Source organism: Coturnix japonica, chromosome 9, assembly GCF_001577835.2.
Source record: "Coturnix japonica isolate 7356 chromosome 9, Coturnix japonica 2.1, whole genome shotgun sequence".
Lineage (NCBI taxonomy): Eukaryota > Metazoa > Chordata > Aves > Galliformes > Phasianidae > Coturnix > Coturnix japonica.
The window spans coordinates 17,349,689-17,368,820 of record NC_029524.1 but is presented as its reverse complement, the minus strand read 5'-3'; the positions used below and the strand labels follow the sequence as shown (position 1 = coordinate 17,368,820).

At 45.7% G+C, this 19,132-nt stretch overlaps 1 protein-coding gene across 1 annotated transcript in view; it reads right to left on the bottom strand.

Annotated features, from left to right (window-relative positions):
* TNIK (TRAF2 and NCK interacting kinase) overlaps positions 1-19,132 on the bottom strand; it is a 133,456-nt gene that overhangs the window by 58,924 nt on the left and 55,400 nt on the right. Inside the window, exons 3-7 of the mRNA XM_032446726.1 lie at positions 15,715-15,771; positions 13,123-13,248; positions 8,316-8,426; positions 6,051-6,141; positions 4,568-4,698 (exon numbers count right to left, since the gene is read on the bottom strand). Coding sequence (XP_032302617.1) covers positions 4,568-4,698; positions 6,051-6,141; positions 8,316-8,426; positions 13,123-13,248; positions 15,715-15,771 — 516 coding nt within the window. The remainder of the gene's footprint in view (positions 1-4,567; positions 4,699-6,050; positions 6,142-8,315; positions 8,427-13,122; positions 13,249-15,714; positions 15,772-19,132) is intronic.

Below are 19,132 nucleotides of genomic sequence, written 5' to 3'. Positions count from 1 at the left end.
TGGCATCCCAAAGGTCCTAGCACACCCCTGTGGCTGTGGCATCCCAATGAGCAAACCCCCTAAAGCCCCAGTGATCCAGCAACACACCACCTCCCTGTTCCATGAAGAGGGAAGCAGTGAGGGGCAGGACAGAGGCAACACCTCTTACACAAACTCCAGGTGTTTTCCTGAGCCTTTTGGCAGAGCTGAAATTTCATGCCCTGTGACCTGGCTATCCAGCTCCAAGGACACAGCACAGTGGTGCAGCTTTGATTCCGCATCACGGGATGCAAGCAGCTATGTGCCAACCCTGGGGCTGTAGGTAGCCCACAGCAGCCATCTGCGCCCTGGTAATGGGGCTGCAAGCTCCCTGCTTCGAGTTGGATGATGCACAAACGGATTTGTTGCAGCTCCTGAGAACAAAGCCTGTCTGGGATAGATTAAAAACATGAAGTATCTCAAGATACCTCAGGACTCTTTTGAATCATGCACTGCTCATTAGCTAGAAGCATGAAAAGCAGCGTTTCGCTAGTGGGAGGAGAAATGGGTACCCTCATTTACTGTGTTCCCAGTCCTTCCTCAGCCCACATGGTTGTTTCAGTCTCCTGAATGATTAGTGCACTGAAAGTGCACCTATTCAGAAAGCTCCTTTGATTTCTTGCTTGTATCATTTTTCCTTCAATTTTCTCACTTGCTATGAGGGATATTTATAGCCCCAGCTCCCTGCCCGTGAGGCTCCACTCCTCACCAATCCACACCACAAAGAAATCCCACGTGAGCCCTGGCTACACCTCTCTGTTCGGTAATGAGCCCCAGAGGATGGCTCAGCTCTTACAGAAAGGAGGAAAAGACACCGTGTGCTCAGGCAGGAGGAAACGAGAACTTTCCTTAATGGCACTGCTGCAACTTGTGTCGGCTTTCTTTTGGCAGAAGGTGGCTAATTCATGATTGGGACATCATGTATAGGACTGCCTAATGATTCATATCTTTGCACCCAACGCACTGGGAACAGAACCCAGACTAATTTTGGTGCCTTCGTTTGAAGCACATTCCCTAACGCATCTCCAGGCCTGGCGGAGGGGAAGGTGCCAGCTGGCACAGGCACGCTGCTAAAGCAAAGCCAAGAGCTTGCTCCTTCCTCTCTCTCCACTCTGCCATGGACCTCAGGGATGAAGCCACTCTTCCAGCAGGTCTGGTGGAGATGGCTTTGTCCCTAGACATCACCTCATCAACCAGGGCTTCCCAGCTCCCTACAATGAGCAGCAACTCCAGGCTTCTCTGGGAGCTCAGTGCAGGAGCTGCGAGGCTGAAGTCGTGGTCTGGCCTATGTTGAAGGGTGGTGCAAGGACTTGGCAGCTCCAGAACAAGACCTGCTGGGATGGGACACAGCCATGGCCAGGGCAGAATCTGTAGCCCCACAAGGAAGCCAAACAAGCCTCGCACACACAGATGCAAATGCGAGCTGGAAGCTGTGAGTACATTAAAGAGAACTCAAAGACTGGCTGAGCTCCAGTGACACAGAAAAACGAGTATGAGCTGTGCACAGGTACATCTCAGAACAGAGGGGATGGACTCTGCCTCCCATTCTCCCTCTATGATCTCCAGTTCCCACGTGCTGCTCTCCCTGTGCCCTGCTTTCCTCCATGGCCCTGCAGTCATTCCTCAGTCTGTGCTCCATTTCAAATGCTGTCCTTCCCAAGCAGCCCTGAGCCTCTAATCCTGCTAATCGTTACACTGGAGAAAGGTTGTTCTTCCCAGCTCAGAGCACCAAGAGCTGCAGGGCAGGAACCCCTGGGGACTGCAGCACCTTCTCACACACACCCTCCAGGAAAGACAAACTCCATTTTACAGTTTCAAGGCCAATTTCTTTCCTTTTAACCCAAGTTTCCCCTTAACAAACACTGTCCCGTTAGTTCTTGCTACACTTCTTTGTACCTGCCTAAAAATTCTCCCTCCAATCTCATTTGCAACACTTTCTCAGGACAGCCACATCCATTCTTTGCCTCTGCTCAGCTGGGATTTATGCCGCGTACTTAATTATCTCAGTCTTTCCACATGATTCAGTATGCATGACCCCTTCCTTTTGGTTGCCTGAACTCCTTCCAAATTCCTAGTGTGTCTTTCCATATTGAGGTGCCCAGTATTATATGCAACATACCAAGCGATCTTAAAACTGGAGCAACACAGGGAAGGATTATCACCTCTCTAAGTCTCTGAGAGAAAGCAGAAAACTCAGTGGGAAGCATGCGTTTCATACTGATCTAAAATTCAGCTTTTTGTTTCTTCTTGAGCCCGAAAAGCTTTTCAGTCCACCCAGCAAAAAGCCGCTGTGCTAACATATTTCTATTGTCTTGACTTGAGAAGGGAAGCAGGCTGGTTTTTCCTTTTGATTCGGCACTTACTGACAAGATACCTAAAGAAAAAAGGAAGACTGTCTGGGGAAAAAAAAACAATAAATAACCTTAACAACATGGAGTTTCTATCTGTTCTTCTTTAGTGGTTTATTTTTGTGAGGAGGTATTTACTGCATCCTTCCGTAGATTACACAGCAACTCGTCCTGGCTCAGAAAGAAGTGAGATTAGAAGCTTTTTGTCCAACAGATTAAGCCTGTGAGGATTCCTTTCTTTCACCCTCTAAGTCTCATCTTTTGTATTCACTATTTCAAGGCACTTGGCTAAACCTGAGCGTCTGATTTGCATGCGTTTAAAAAACAGTAATTGTCATTTACATTTCCCCCCCCCCCCAATTCAAAGCAAGAACATCAGGTGCAGGGACATGACCTGGGGTATGGGCTAATGCCCAGTGGCTGCCAGATCACCATGAGCTCCACAAACACCGTGCAGTAAGTGTGTCAGCAGCAAACAGCCTTCTGTTCCACATCCCCAGTCAAGGGAAAACTGTCAGTGCTGAGTGCAGACACAAAGGGGCCCAGCCTGCTATGAGTGTTTGATCCTCAGGGACAATAGGAGGATTCTGGTCTCAGAATCGTGCATCACTCAAAGGCTTATTAAGTGCCCCAATTTTTTACTGGAAAGAGTAAAACCTCATAGAGCAGCCATCCAGTGCCTGAAGAGGGGTCACAGGAAAGGTGGGAAGGGATTCTATAAGGGCATGCAGTGACAGGACAAGGGGGAATGGCTTTAAACTAAAAGAGGGGAGGCTTAGATTAGACATTAGGAAGGAATTCTTTGCTCAGACAGTGGTGAGGCCCCAGCACTGATGCTCTGAGATCTTCTTGTTCCCAAGGCCCTGGGCCCTGGGCCTTGAGCTGGTGGGGTGGCTCTGCCCATGGCAGGGTTTGGGGCTGGGTTATCTTTAAGTCCTTCCCCACCCAAACCATCCTGTTATTCTATCAAACACAAAAGCATCTTTTTGTTACTTTAAAATCCTTCATCTCTTAAAAAAAAAAAATTCTCAGAGATGCCAGAAATTGCACTGCAAATTGGTGGGCTGTTGTGCTGTTACATTACATTGTAACATCCTGCTGTTAAAAAGCAGCCACATACCCGGCCCCACACCAAAGGGCTGAAAAGTCCTTTTAAAACGTTCCTCTGCAAAGTGACCACTCAGAGTAGGCACAGAGGCGTAGCAAGCTTTATACCCCTCAGCTTTTCCTCCAAAAGGCTGCATTTTGGGGCTTTCTCTGCTCTCTGGAAATGCTCAGCGGATCTCAGGGGGGGTTGCAGTTAGAAATTCAAGTTCTTGACAATTCAACAAATCCACAAGGCACAATAACCAAGGGACGAGCCTACAGACGTGTGTCCAGAAACTCGCAGTGTGGCAGGACTGTGATAAAATATGGAAAGCTTTCCTTGCCTGAAGCATCAGCCTCCACTGCAGTTTGAATGGGGCAGTGGGAATCACAACCCCCTGCTGACCTGCTGCGTGCCATGCCCCTCTCTTCATCGTACAGCTCAGTAGCAACGTTGTGCTGTCACTAATCCAAAAATAAACTTTCAACAGGCAACAGACATGTGAAAAGTAGGTCAGAGCCCGAATGTCTGCTTGTGTGGCAACCTTCAGATCTCCCCGTGAATACCAGCCTGCAGGCCAAAGGATCTGATCTTGCCCTTTCTAAACCTGACCTGACTTCTCTGTGGAATAAATGGAGGAAACACAGCGTGTTTAATGGTAGTATTTAAACATTCAGCGCTGAAAAACTGAAGAGCAGGTAGGAAGCCTCAGTCTGACACCTTTCTTAGCATGGGGAAAGTCTTCTTCACACGAAATCTCGGTAGGTGATGAGCACAGCACAAATTCACATCAGACCCAAATTCACATCTCAAAATGTTACAGCCAGAAAGCAGGAGGAGACTACGCTGCCTGTCACTATGATTAGCAAAGCTGCAAGAATGCACTGAATTCCTGCTTGCTCAAGTTTTAGGTGCTGGGGCACAAAATCTGACATCCTACCAGGCACTCCCTTCAGATGTTTATGGTCGCAACTCTCACTTCAAGCAAGGCAGCATATAGAGAAGACTCTTCTCTCTGAGTCCTCTGGCTGCTTTAATTCCTTGATGACCTTACTAGTAACTGCACTAGGCTTTGCAAAGATGGCATCTGTAATGACATACAAAAGCACAGTACCTTAAAGTCATAAGTGGCATCAGGATTTTCATCACAAGCAATGACCTCAGGGGCCATCCAGTAAGGCGTTCCAATGAAGGTATTTCTCCTGCCCACTGTTCGGTCCAGCTGAGCACTGACACCAAAATCCACTATGGATAGGAAAGACAACAGGATACTGTAAGTGTCAGGCACAAACCCGAGCAATGTTCTTCTGTTGAATGTAAAACCCTGAAGTACACTAATAGCATAGTCAGGAGAGAAAAATATGGCCAGAGACATTTCTGTTTCATCTCTGCTGAGGTCAACAGATTAAGAGACATCAACCAAAGATGAATCTGATCATCTGATTGCCAGGTTTCATAAGCAACCCTGTGCCTTTTCCTCCTTGCCAGGAGGCAATGAAAAGAAATCACAGTTCCTCATACTAATGAGAATCGAGGTTAGAAACATGAATAAGCAGCAGCCTTTGTTCTACAGTTTTTTTTTCCACTGAATTAAAGCCTGCCAAATGTTTGTAGAAGCCTCATTTTTCTACCTAAATTCTTGCTGGAAATGGCAGAAATGAAAAAGACTTCAGGAACCAAAGGCTAAGGACAAAAGCCCATAGGGAAATGTCAAGCACAGAGCTGCAAAATGAAGCAAAAACTGATGAAATCACATCAATGAGAGAACACCCCATGGTCCACTAATTTCACTTTGCACAACATAACGGCTGGAGATTTGCCCTGGAGAATTTCCCCTTGGAGGGGAATCTTCACCAGCATAAGGCCAAACGAGCTGGTGGTGCCATCTGTTAAGATGGGGTTTGATTCTGCTGCAAAGACGTGGTAAAACAAGGCTTCCACCTCACCTCACCAACATAAGGGATCTTCCATCACTAGCATACATTAAAAATGCACAAAGATAGCTTTAATAAGATAGGTGCTGGATAACTGAGGGTAAAGCACAGACGATGTGCTGTTATCCACATATCTTCATGTGGTTGACGGGTCTTCTCAAGGATGACAATCACTGCATACAAAATTCAGAGTGTTTCATGCAATTGAAGCTCTGTCATACAGGTGAGCTTGCAAACCTGGATTATGTCATACCAAATGGACTGGATTACAGTGCTGCAGGACACACATAATGTGTACAGCTGTGGGGGAAATACGCTTTGATAATATATGGGGAAGCAGACAGGAAAATTTTCAATCTAGGGCATGAAAAATGGTCATGATCACTCAACCTGGTGGCAGAATTGCCCACCCCAGCTCTCCACAGAAACACCACTGTAAATAGATCTTTGTATGCAGGACTTGGTCATCAGTCACTAACAGCTTATTGCATGGCACCTGACCAACACCCAAGGTCATATTTTTGAGGCTAGCACAAAGAAAAAACACACAGCAGCTTTTAGGACCCATTCCCATTCTCCAAGTAGTTTACAGGCTCTAATAATTTTATTTCTTCTCTCCAGGCAGCCTCCTTGCAGTTTCCAAGAGCTCTAACCAATCCTTACCTAGTTTAACTTCTGCATTTTCCGTCAGCAATACATTCTGTCCCTTGATGTCTCGGTGAATTACTTTGTGCTGGTGTAGATGACTCAAGCCCTAGAGAATTCAGAGAAAGGTTAGAGGAATCCGAGTTCAAAGCATGCTATTTTCTGGCATTCCTCCTCAACCAATTACGGTCCAGAAATGAAAGATTCACAGTTGAGTTAAGCACTTGAGAACACTTTTGTTCTTTGTATGTTGAAAATACTGTCCTGCATTACATGCTGGGAGGACATACCTAGCAAATGAAACACCCACTGGTTGGCTGCATGTGCTGCAGTGGGTGCTCTACAGCAGGTGACAACTACTGACAATTCTAGAGGGGTTAAGACCAGCCCTTCAGTTTCTGCAAGAACCCATAGTAACCCAAATTCCTCTGTATTTCTAGATGCAGTTTTCCCCATGGGCTTTTTTTTTTTGCCTTAGGGAACCATTTATGTTGCAGAAACACCAGAAAGCTTGCATGTCCTTTCTGTACTTCCACCATCAACAAAAACCAATTCTCTTTGTTATATTGGTCCAATAAATGGGACTCCAATATACCGAAAAGCTTGTATTAAAAAAGATACCATGGAAATACAAATATTATAACTTGCACATATCCCTAATAGAGATATAGCTCAAATTAAAAGCCTGTCTCAAAGGCTAAAGGTAAACTAGCTTTTCTGTTGTGCTTTTTTTATTAGCTCATTAATTTCTTTTTGCAGCCTACATTTTTATTTCATTCATTTATTATTGCATTTCCAAAGTAACATCCACCTATATCGCCAGCTTAATAAAAAATTGATTACTTTAAAAACTAATTCTGCATTAGGTTTACACTTCACATTAAACATTCATATTCGAGGAAGAATATCATTTCTACTATCACTGCCGGTAGTTATTAGTCATTTTTTGCTTGTTACCTTAAGACAACACTGTGGAACAGATTATATCTGTAGAAATGCCCTGCTGCATTCAATTTTTAGCCACATTATACCCAGTTAGAGGCTTGGTGCACTGCAAGCAAAGCAAAAATTTCACTAAAACCCAACAAATCCTTCCATAGTGCAGGATCAAGTCTTGCATGTCAGAATTATAACATGCCCTTGACTTCTGAACCAAGAACGAACCACACGTACTGCAGCATGAAGGTGGGTGCCTTTTATGCCCCGAAACGGTGTTTTATGACCCCAAATCCTCAGCAGCCCTTGCAGCCTGCAGGTCACTCAACCAACCACCTCGAAGCATGGCCACAGCACAGCAGAGCTTGCACTCTGCATGGCCCAAATGAGAGCAGTGACACTTGACGGTGGCCCTGGGACATGATTCAATGGATAGGTTTTGACTCACTGACAGAGACTATTTTAAGAAGGAGGCTCACAGAGCTCATACATTTGTAATAAACCCGCATGCAACTGTGGTTTCCTGACAATGAAAGAACAACTGATCAGCTCCAGCTCCTTCTGCACACCAGGCTGGTGGTGCTGGCACAGATGGTGACACCAGGGTCAAGAGAAGTGCTGCATCACCACTGGTCAACAACAGGAGCCTAAGAGACAGCGTCAGACACAGCCCAGTGAGAGCTGTTGAGGCAGTCATTTTGACTCGTTTTCATTGAATGACTCTTGAATGGTTTTCTCCACGCCTGCTATTTCTGTCTTTAATAAAATTTCAGTTCATGAACTCTTAAGATCTTAATGTCAGGGCAACCATTGCAATCGCATAATCTGACCTCATTTGGAGAAAATACAAGCAAGCCTTTGCCACGCTCCAGTATGTGAAACTTCAGCATGGCCCATTTTAAGACATTCCAGTCAAACATTTATCTTGTGGGTATAAAAGCTGCAGCATCCTCATTAAAGTCAGAGGCATGTGGATTTAATAAAGCATAAGATGTTTTTTAATCATGCAGACTCTCTCCACGGGTTTTATTAGTCCTTACCTTTCTGTTAATTGAAATCATAAACCTACTGTAAATAAATCTTTGCCTCATTAATATTAACAGAAATTATATTTCGGCTGAAGGAAAGAAGAGGGTTAAAATCCAGGCAACTAACAGAGCTAAAGGGCATTAAGTAGTGCTTATTTATTATGCATCATACAAGCACATGAATCATTCATGCCTACCGGCACCGAAGCTGCTCAAGTCCATAGAGCAGAGCCTCAAGAGCCAACGGCTTCACGTGTCCCCAAGGCCCACGTGCCACACTCCACCAACGCATGGCATTGAGCTCCCTCTGGGCACATACCCGTAAGATCTCTCTGCAGATGTAGGCAATCCACTCCTCCTTCAAAGTGTTCCCCTTCGTGTTCTTGATGAGGTCGGTGACGGAGCCCGCGCCGCAGAACTCCATCACCAGCTGCCAAATGAAACACAAGTGCAATTATTGCAATTAGGCTGAAAGCATCCTCCGGGCTGCACAGCCCAAGGGCAGGGCCTGACACTGGCAGAACAGCTGTGATCAAACCTATCTACTTTTAATCCATATGGTTTTTGTTAAAAAAGGAAACGGTGAAAGATGGGAAGGCTGGAAAGGGGCAGTGCTCTCCAGGTGGGGACAAGAAACAGGGATTCCTTCAGTGCTGAAGAAGTAGAGATCAGAAACCTTGAAGCCACACCAGCAAAACTCTGCCTCATGCATTTAAGCTCTTCAACCCTGAATATGTGAAAGCGATGCGGCAGATCCGAAAGCTTTGGAAACCTTAAAAAACAGCAATATTTTTCCATTTTTGTACCAGCCCATCTCTGTCTTCAACCACCTTTTTAAGCAGAGCCAGCCCTCCAGAGGCCAAGCTCGCTATGCGGCTCCCCAAGGACAGCTGGAGCCCTGCTGCTCGGACCGATGCCAGATAGACCAGGCACCACCATCTGTACCACTTACAAAGCTCCATAGTACCAAATACAGAAACACAAGGATCTAACTTGCACCCAAACTTAATCTTGTCATTGAGCAACTGTAAAATAAAACATTCCAAAACAGCCCAGGATGTGACTCTGCCTTTCCAGGGCCATCACGGGCTGCTGGTGCACAGCAGTCCCTGAGCTTGAGAACCTGAACACAGCAAGAACACGCAACAAGCCTCCCCCAACTCCTGCTGACATGTTCCTTTCTCAAAAGTAAAACCATGTTTTCTAATTAGCTCAGTTTGTCTGCAGGAAGATCTCCCTACAAGTCATGTTGTGCCAGATTCTTCACTGCACACGGTTAAAGTTTCCCATCACATGCAGCTTATGTGGTATTTAACATTTTCCAAGCAAGAGACAACACCTCGTTAAAAGCATGCACTAAAAGAAGAAGGGAACAGCAAAAGGTCGACCCAAATTGCTCAGAGAGAGATAGTGATTAAAAAGCCTGTTTATATAAATAAACAATCGCAGAATTCAGACCTGGTACTGCCATAAAATTCCTGTATAAATAAAATGCTTGAGCAGAACACATCTTAGTTGGCTGAGGGTTCCCTCTCTGACCATGCTCCTATCTTTAGTTTTGATATCAAGTTTCTCTTCTCTTCCTAAAATGACAGCTGAAATACTCTTTGCATATCTCGTTACATCAGGAAACTGGCTCCCAGCAGCAGATGCATGGCTGGCCAAAGTCTGTCCTGTGAGGACAGTATCTGCATGTGTTTCTGATTAACCGAGCATTTGGGATACCGCTGCAGCAAGCACTGAAAGGAAATCCCTGGATAGCTGAACCAGCTGAAAACACTCTCCAACCCAACAGACTGACCTCTCCCTGCAACACTTTATGGCCCCCTGCCATGGAAACTCATCCACGGGATCTCACCAGGGTTTTGCAGCAAGAGGCCTTGGGGGCTGGAAAAGGTCTGGGAATCATTTTGTTAAGGATCACTCCACCTTTGCCTTCTTCTTCAGAATGAGACAGGTTCACTCACACCACACCTGTTTGCATGAGTTCCTCACTGCCGTGGCAAAGCAAGGGCACATCCTGCTGTGCGCTGCAATCACAGCACTTAAAGGAAGATGGAACAAACACCATTAGAAGCTCTCAGTGCACACATTAATCTGCCAGACTATCTTTATGGAGTTGGCAACTCACTCAGTCCACTGTTCTCTCCCTTGTTTCACAGAGCTAAGATTAATTTTGCACCAGTAGGTGAATAATGCAGCTGGCCGCTGATGTATCCGAAATCTGTAACTGTGAAAACTCTGACAGATTAAAACTAAAGAGACAGAGGGGAAAAGATTCTTGGGGGGATTGTTTCCAACTTGGCTTTTGAAGAGCTGCCCAATCCTACAGCATCCCTAGGAGAACAACCCAGCACCAGCAGACAGGGGCTCAGCAGCACAGAGGTTGCTAACACAATGGCTCCCAGCAAGGCATGGTATCATTATATATAAACACCCTCTGGGTACACGTAGGTTAGAAGCCAACAAATGGCCTTCCATGTAAAAAGGGACAACAGGAAAGGCTTCAAACGTGCTCATATCAGATACCTTCTTACCAGCCCCATGCCTCCAGGTGAGTGCTTTGCAGAGCTAACACTTGCATCATTAGCAATCTTCTTAAAGGATAGAGCCATGATGGGGTAAGACAATAAACTTGCAACGCAGATTGAATTTTTATTAACTATAATTAAAATTATCATCAAGATGGGCTAAAGGTAATATCATCTTCCAAAATTTAATCTGCAAGGCCATTTATTGAGGAAGTATTTTTAAATACAGTTCATTTAGCATCTACTTAGCTCTTCATATCAGAGAGACAGCAAACTTGACAAGGAAGCCAAATTCAGAAGCATCAGCTGTAAATCTCTTACACCTCCATGTCCTGTTGTATCACCTAGAGGACTATTTAGATATGGAGGTTGGTGGCCCTGCACACAGCAGGGAGGTTGGAGCTTGACAATCCTTGAGGTCCCTTCTAACCCAGGCCATTCTACAATTCTACGAATACCTCGGTTTCGCATTTAACATTCCACAAAGGTTCTCCCCATGACTTTTACTTCCTATTTCACTATTGTATCAGATCCGTGATACACATCTCTATTGTTGTCTGGCCAAGCACGCTCTCTTATTTCAGGAAAACTTGTCTGGTTTGGTGAGCTCGTCCTTCAGGGCAGGCAGTGCTACCAAACAGGAGAGACCTGCTCATCACCAAAGCACGCAGCAGAAACGGTGACAACACGTTATGTCAGGAGCCCGCCACGCTTCCGAGAGATCTTAATCTCCACTGAAAGAGCTCTCTGTTATTTATTTCCGTATCAGCCTCCCGAATGTCGATAAAGAGAATTACTTGGGCATTATCAGAAACCGTTTTATTTCGACAAAGGGCCAATGGAAAATAAACAAGCTTTTATCTGCACTGGAAGACTGATAGAGTTCGCACAAGTCCTAATTCAATCAGATGCCAAAACAACAGCTATTGAAGGCACTGACACCAGCACTCCTGCACGGCCAGGAAGCGTCCCCATAACACCTCGGCCAGCCCAGCACCGCACAGACTGCAACACATCTCAAGCCAACACTCTTCAACACAAGGAAAGCAGTTCTTGCAACAGTTCCCTTCATTAGTCCCTAGGAAAAGCCCCACAACTGAGCTGAGCTGTAACCAATCTGAAAGGGACTTCTCACTGCCCTACCTGTGTTATTTTCTTAACACTTGCATATGCTAAGAGCTCTTTGAATTCACAAAAACCTTCTCCCTTGGTCCGGCTGTGCTAATCCCACACTCAGGCAGGAGCTGAGCCCAGCTCCAAGAGTGGCTTTCTGTCTAGTGAAGGCTTTGGCATGTGCTTGGCTTATTTCTTTTTTTTCCTTCTTTTTTTCCCCTCAAGGCACTCCAGCAGCACAGGGCGAAGTGCCGTGGGTTGGTTTTTATTTCTCTCTCTCTCTTTTTTTTTTTTTTTTTTTTGGACACAGATTATAAAATAGCTAAAGCCAAATGGAATTTCACGGGATGAAAAGGCATTTCTCAGCTTGACAGCCTTCTCCTCACTGAATTCCAGGCTCTCTGCAAAGAACATGTTTTTCAAGAGTTCCCACAAGAAGAAAAACAACAAACTCAGTAACAAAAGCCCCTAGAGCCCAACCCCCCCTCACCTTCCCAGTAACTCTGTCTACCATCATAGCTGGGTACCAATGTGGCACAGAACCCTGACATCTTTAGTTCTTCCCTTGGTGGCATTTTTGTTCTCTGTGATTCTCCCCAGCTCCCACAGCCCCATCATTTTGCCACATGGACACAGCTGAAGCCACTGCACTGGGAACCTTTTCCTAAAATAAAGCCTAGATCATACGAGAAACTAATGGAAATAAACCACAATCTGCAGTAACTCTGCCAAGACGCAGAGGAATATGTTGGGAACTGCTGAATGAAAACCAAGGTTTTGGATGCTGACATTAATTCATTACGTTTTAGTATACATTTGTATATTTGGAGGTGGGGCAAGGGGACATGGAGAATAAAACAGGCTTCATCTTTTCAGCATCTCCATCACTTTCCAGCTGAACCGTGGCTGTTTGTTACTCCTGAAAATGTAGGCTCTGGCAATGTTGTTCAGACACTGAAAAGCTCTGGATACCAAAACCAGCTTCCTCCTTATGACTCCACCTTAAAATCAAAGAGGACATTGCTGCCTTCCCAGAACTGTAGGCAAAACACGTACAGCACTGAGCAAACCTGAGAAATGGCTGGCACCAGTTCCTTTGGCTTGCACGTGCTGAGCTCCAGCCAGCTCCACCACCTGCAGCACTCAGCAGAACCAAGATCCCATGTCGTGCAAGGAACACGTGTGGGGTCACCTGTGTGGTGTGGGCACAGCCCTGCAGTGGTCTGGGTGTCCCCACAGCAGGCAGATCATCCCGCTCAGCTGGAGGAGAGCTGGCTGCAAGCCCCCCAGGCTCAGAACATAGTACAGCGCCTATAATTAATGTTTCATGGTCCTTATGGTAGGAAGCATGGCAGCACCATGGGCCGTGGTGCCAAGCTGCTCTGTGCAGCACTTGCAAGCAGTGGGGCAAGGAAGAGGAGAAGGTGGGCTCACACATTCTGTCAAAACTGAACTATTCTCAAGGAAAAGAAAGCAACTTACCCAGAGCTGATCATCCATTCCCGGTGGGTTCTTTTTAATAAAAGCACCATAATATGTAGCAATATTTCGGTGATGAGAATATTTCTTCAACATGTTAATTTCTTGTTTGATCTCTTCTTCTTCATCCTGGGATGAGGGGAAAAAAAACAGAACAAAACAGTGACAGTAAGAGACAGCATTTCACCCTAAGACAGCATTTCACAAGCACCTTTGAACAAAAAGCTAAGAACAGCAGGCTCAGAGATACACTGTTTCATCCCCTATCACATTTCTGAACCCTGAACTGGAAAGATCGACAGGCAGTTGAGAAACCAGATTCTTCCCAAATGGTTCGGACTGTTGGTGCCTCCCTATCACCTCTTCCCTTCAAGAAGTCAATATAATTTTGCTAATACTTGTTTGCCTGGGGAACCAGGGAAGATAACACTTAGATTATCAGGCCTCTGAGATAATTCTCTTATTGAAACATTCTGTAGCAGAAAAGCAACTGGATGCTCAGCCCTGCTGGAAGCAAGGAGGAGCTGAGTAATTCAGAATAGGGGAAAAAGGTGAAAAAGTATGAAAGTAATGTAAATAAACCTAAGGAGTGGAAGTCAGGATGGGGCCATATAGCCAGGCTCCAAGGGTGACACAGGAGCTCCATGCTGGGGTGAGCCTGTTCTGTTACAGAACCATGACAGAGGCCTACACTGACACATGTGCTACCTTATGGACAGGGTTGTCAGGCCAAAACCATGCGGACCTGGCTTCATGCCTGGGCAAGGAGCACAGAAATGCTGCTGGAAGGGACCCCTGGTCCCCTCAAGGTCTCCAGCTCCACCTCTAGCTCCAAGCAATACCACTGCCAACAGCCACCACCAGTAGCACATCTAGCCAGAGGGGGCAGAAAAAGGAATTATCATAGCAAACTGTTGTAACCACTCCAAAACCCCAAAGGAATACCCAGAAAACCCACAGACCATGTGCTGTTGCCATGCTTTGCCTCCATCAATTGATTCTATTAGATCAGTGTCCGGGAAGTAGGTCACAGAGCATGCAGTAGAACCAGCCTCTGGAAAATTAATCTACATTCTTAATTCACAGTCACTGCTCAAACAGATCAAGTGCTGTAATCTGAGGGCCTCTATGCCCCAGTCTTCCCCAGCATACAGTTAGCAACAGCACAGATGAGTTAAAGGACTGTCTTCAGGAATCCTCTGGGGTTTTAGTGCAAGGGAAATGTTGGGGTTGATGCTGTCTGGGAAACCAATTAACTATGGCAGACCTACAGTCCCAAATTATCCACTACAAAATTACAGATGGCTTTGATTGGGGTGAACACACCACTTCCACATTTGTAGGCTTCTGAAAGACCCATCAGTGTCAGGGACAAAGGGCAGAATTGGACAGAACAAAGCAACAGAACTGGAAGTGGTGCACGTCAGGAGGTGGCAAAGGATTGGAGTCTGGATTTTTGCTGCCTCACACTGAGCCTGGACCAGGAGCCAAATCCAACTCCAAGCAAGAATCAGGAACTGGCTTTAGAAATGCCTCCAGAAACAATTCTTGTGGTGGCTGCAGAGCATGGCTCTAGGTCTGACTTCAGCATTGACACATTGCAGACCTGCTCAGTTTTCACTGTGGTCACTGCAGTGGTCTTCAGGGGGATAAGAAGCAAAAGTTCAGTAAGGGTGTGGTTTTTTTGTTTGCTTTGTGTTGTGTTTTTGTGTGGTGTTTTGTTTTTTTTTAAAGGAAGAATGACTTTGAGAATTGATGCATTATATATTAAAAGAAAAATTAAAAATAACTGACGTGTTTTAATAGAGCTGGAAGCAGCTCAAGAGGAAAATAATTAAATAGCCAAACAACACATTTCATGCCAAATATCTGATTTACTGCCCTGGACATTCACTTCAGCTATTCAGAGAGGCAGGAAGCATCATTACTGTTCTCCCTAATTAAATACACCTACCTGCAGGATAGCTACAGAGCAGTTATTAAGAAGGATTCCAAGCTGAGACTCTATTTTGGAAGCAAGAGGTTTAGATCACGGATATTCACTCAAAGATAAAGCTGAAAGTATCAATTATTGAGCAGGGCTGGATTTGGGCTATCTTTCTTCAAAAGCTTTGTTTGGACTCACAATAGTTGGAAAGCCACTGAACTAAGTGTTGACTCAAATGTAAGCCCTTCTTTCACCTCTAAGTAATATTCTGATTTTTTTCAGCTTAAATTTGTTGTAACCTCAGACCCGACCTCGTGGGAATCTCAGTGCCATTTATGGTGGGTTTGCCCATTGCCTTACAGCCTGATCCACAAAAATTAGATGAATGGTACTTGGAGACATTGTTAGAAAGCAGAAATTCCTTCTGACTTATTTCTACACGTCGCTTCACCTTTCAATACAAAAAAGAACCTGAGCGAAGGTCCTGTAGATACAAACACCATACCGTAACATATGTAGCACTTCTGTTTATGTAGGAAAAAGCATTGGGATACATAATACTTGCACATAAAAAAGGCCTTCCACAGCCCCCCACACGTTATCACACACAGTCCCCTTTCCCCTCTTATCTGGCAATTTAAGGATGCAGGAGGAGGAGGATACGTTACCCCGGTGACGTCCATAACCTTAATAGCAGCAAGCTGTCCTGTTTTAACATGACGACCCTGCAAAACAAGGAGGAGAAGTTTGTTTATTTTGCTCGTTTATTTGGCAGTGTTTTGCTTGCAGTAAATAATATCCTTAAACAATCTCCTGGCTCTGGCAGCTTTCACTCATTTTTTGTTTTTTTTTTCAAGAGCATCTTCCCAGCAGCCATGATAGGAAAGCAATTCCCTCCCCTTCCTCCTGCCATTACAATTAATTAGTAAAGGGCCTTCATTGCTTGTTGCATATTCCTGGCAAATGAGTGCTGGGAATACCCTTTAATGCTCAGCCATGCAAAAACAGCTCCGGGCCTCTCCTGAGCACAGACCATGACTCGGCTGTAACTGGTCCAGTGGGATTATGGAATGACACTCACTGAAGCACCTATATGGCACTGAGTGTGGTCTCCTCATGTCCCTGGCCATGGCACAGCCCCGGCTGTCACGTATCAGGGACACAGATGTGCTTCTTTGCCATTGCTATGCCCCCAGGAGACAAGGCCCAGCTACAGAAGATGTTAAAGATCCAGAACTGTACATGGGGACAGCGGAGGGAGGGGACAAGCCACAGGGACATCCAACAGCAAACATGGGGGAAAAGACGAGCCTTTCCCAAGCAGCAGCCCTGCAGCAGCCCTCTGCCCAGCCCAACCTTGGCACAGACACTGGCTGTGGGGCTGATTGGGCAGTGGCAGAGCTCTGCTTGCTCTGGATATACACCTTCACCAGGAAGCCAATTCACCCAGCAGGGCTCCTCTCTCATTTAATAACACCATTTACACAGCCTGAGCAACCGCATGTCCTAACAACGGGAAGGGAGTTTTATTTTAAGACATGCCCAGCAGTGTACGCAGGCCTGAGCGTGCTTCCTCACCCCCAGCCCAGCACCCCAGGGCACAGCTCAAACACCCCTCATTCAGACACAGCCTGGAAGGACCAGAGCACCGTTAGCTATCATCTATTTAGACAGCCCAACCTGCAAAACCAAATCCTTCCTAAATCCATCCTTGTTTGCTCAGCCAGGAAGCTCCCACACTTACTGAGTCTTTAATTAAAGCCTAGGGAGCAGCAGCAGGGGATAGCTGAACACAACCACAGCACACTGACTCTTCAATAAAATGGAGGAAGAGAAGGGGAAGCATCTCATGGCATTTAATGCCACGTGGTGTCCTAGTCATACCAAGCCTCTTTCGACATGCTGACACATTTTGGCTATCTAATTATCCAGAAGAAAGAGACATTAGTGCTGCCATGATGCATCCCACAGCACCTCTTTAAATGCAGCATGTGATCACATACTATGCAGCAATTCATAAATCAGTGTTAAGGCCAACAGCTCCGAAATTCAGGGCTGAATTCAAATGGGTGTTTACAGAATCTTAATGGCTTCTGGGCAAGCCAAACAAAAGAGAAACATGTATATGGTTTGACAATTCATGTATTCCTTTGTTTGATACTTCAAGCTCAGAGCTGCTGTGTATCTTCACATATAACCAGATTTGTTCATGATGTCAACTGACAAAGCTGCCCAGGCCATGCTCACAGCAGACAAGGGATGCCCTGATTCCATCCCCCTCTTACAACTAACACCCCATACACCTCTCAAAACACATACAGATGAAGGTAAAAACTCAATGCTGTACAAACATCTACTAAAACAAGATAAAACACTTTGAAACTCCTGCGAGTATAAGCCATTAGGGACACTTAGTCCTGCAAAATGCAGGGGAAGTGGAGCTGATAGGTCTTTAGCCTGGAAGCTTATAACAAAGCCTTGCTTTTTATGTAGTTTGTCAGCAGGGGTGGGTTGTTTAGCTTCCTCCCTGCAGGGCGTTTCTCCTTCCAGCTGCACGTGCTGATGGTGACTCCATGATGACCTTACAGAAAAGCAGACTTTGGGGCCAGGGCTGAGCTCCACTTCCTCCATCCCTGCTGCATTCTGCACCACATGAGCACTGTGTCCCTTCATTGCCAATTAATCTTTGCCTTTAGTTTGAGAAGCCTGGTGTTCAGCAAAAAAACCAGGTCATTATCGCCCTACTGTAGGCATTGCTGGCTTTATAATACGGTTGCAAACAGAACAGATACGCTGAAGAGAGGCACCGAAAATGAAAGTGATAGATACAATGGAGGAACAGAATTAGCATGAGAACCATACATATTAAAAGATTTCATGCCAGCAACAAGCTCTTTTGACAGCATTAGTCACCACGCACATCCTGCATGCTGGCCATGCAGAAACAGACTAATTTGCCCCAAAGGCAGCAACAGCATCACCACATCTGCACCCTTGACTTCTGTGCCCCCAGGGCAGCACCAGTGCTTGATGTGCTTTGTCTCCAACGTAACCAGGCTGGAGCAGGAAGCTGCAGAGCTGCCAGGCCACTCTTTGGCAACCTGTGCCATTGCTCCCAAAGCCAAAGCAGGTTGAAATTTATAATTAACGTGCGCCAAGTGTTAAATTGGCCAGCATGAACTCTGCACTGCTGTAATGAAGCTACAAACAGGGACTGGGATAACACAATTGTACGCAGCTCAGACCAGTTCCCAGCAGCCATTGACCAGGTGCTGAGTGAGCTGCTTCAGGCTTCTCATCCATAACCGCTAGAGGTGCAAGAGGACCATCAGCCTCCTAAAGCCCAACATGGAACCATGGCATCAACCCAGTCCCACCATGCAGCTCAAATCCCTGCTCACCACAGCTTCTGGACATCAGCATGGGTTTATCCACCCCAGCCACCCCTCTCATACAGTGCAGCAACCAAAGTCAAAGAAATTCAAGAGAATGAAGGAGCACAGATCTCCAGGAGCAGATCCTCTGCCCCGTTAACCACTGTGACTCTGTAAGGATCAAAGGAAGCTGCTGGTGCCACTGGTGGGTTCTCCAGCGCCTTCCTGCTCCTTTCCCCAAAGCAGGTTCAGCATCCAGACATGTGAAACCCTGGCTGAGCAGCTCGATCTGCCTTCATCTCAATAAATATGGCACTGTTTTACAGACATCTCGATGGCTGTGATGGTGTAGAACAAATAGGAGGAAATAGGAGCTACTAAAGCATTCTTCGCCTCTCTGGATTTGCTGTGAAGGTGCACTTGGGTTTAAACCCACATTTCATCCTCAAGATTATTCAAGTGTGAACTTCAAAGCTGCCATGGCTTTTAATTAAACGTTCATCTGAGCATAAACGTGTGCTCCTAATTGCTCTCAAAATGCTATATCAACTATCACTAACTTGATGGTGTCAAGTATTAAGACTAATTTCTGCGAGTGAAGCAGGCACCAGAAGTATTTCTTTAAAGGTTGTGGTCTCCACGGTGCGTAAAATGTAATGAACCGATACATTATGGGAACGCTGGTAAATGCCTTTAAACAGCATTTGATGCA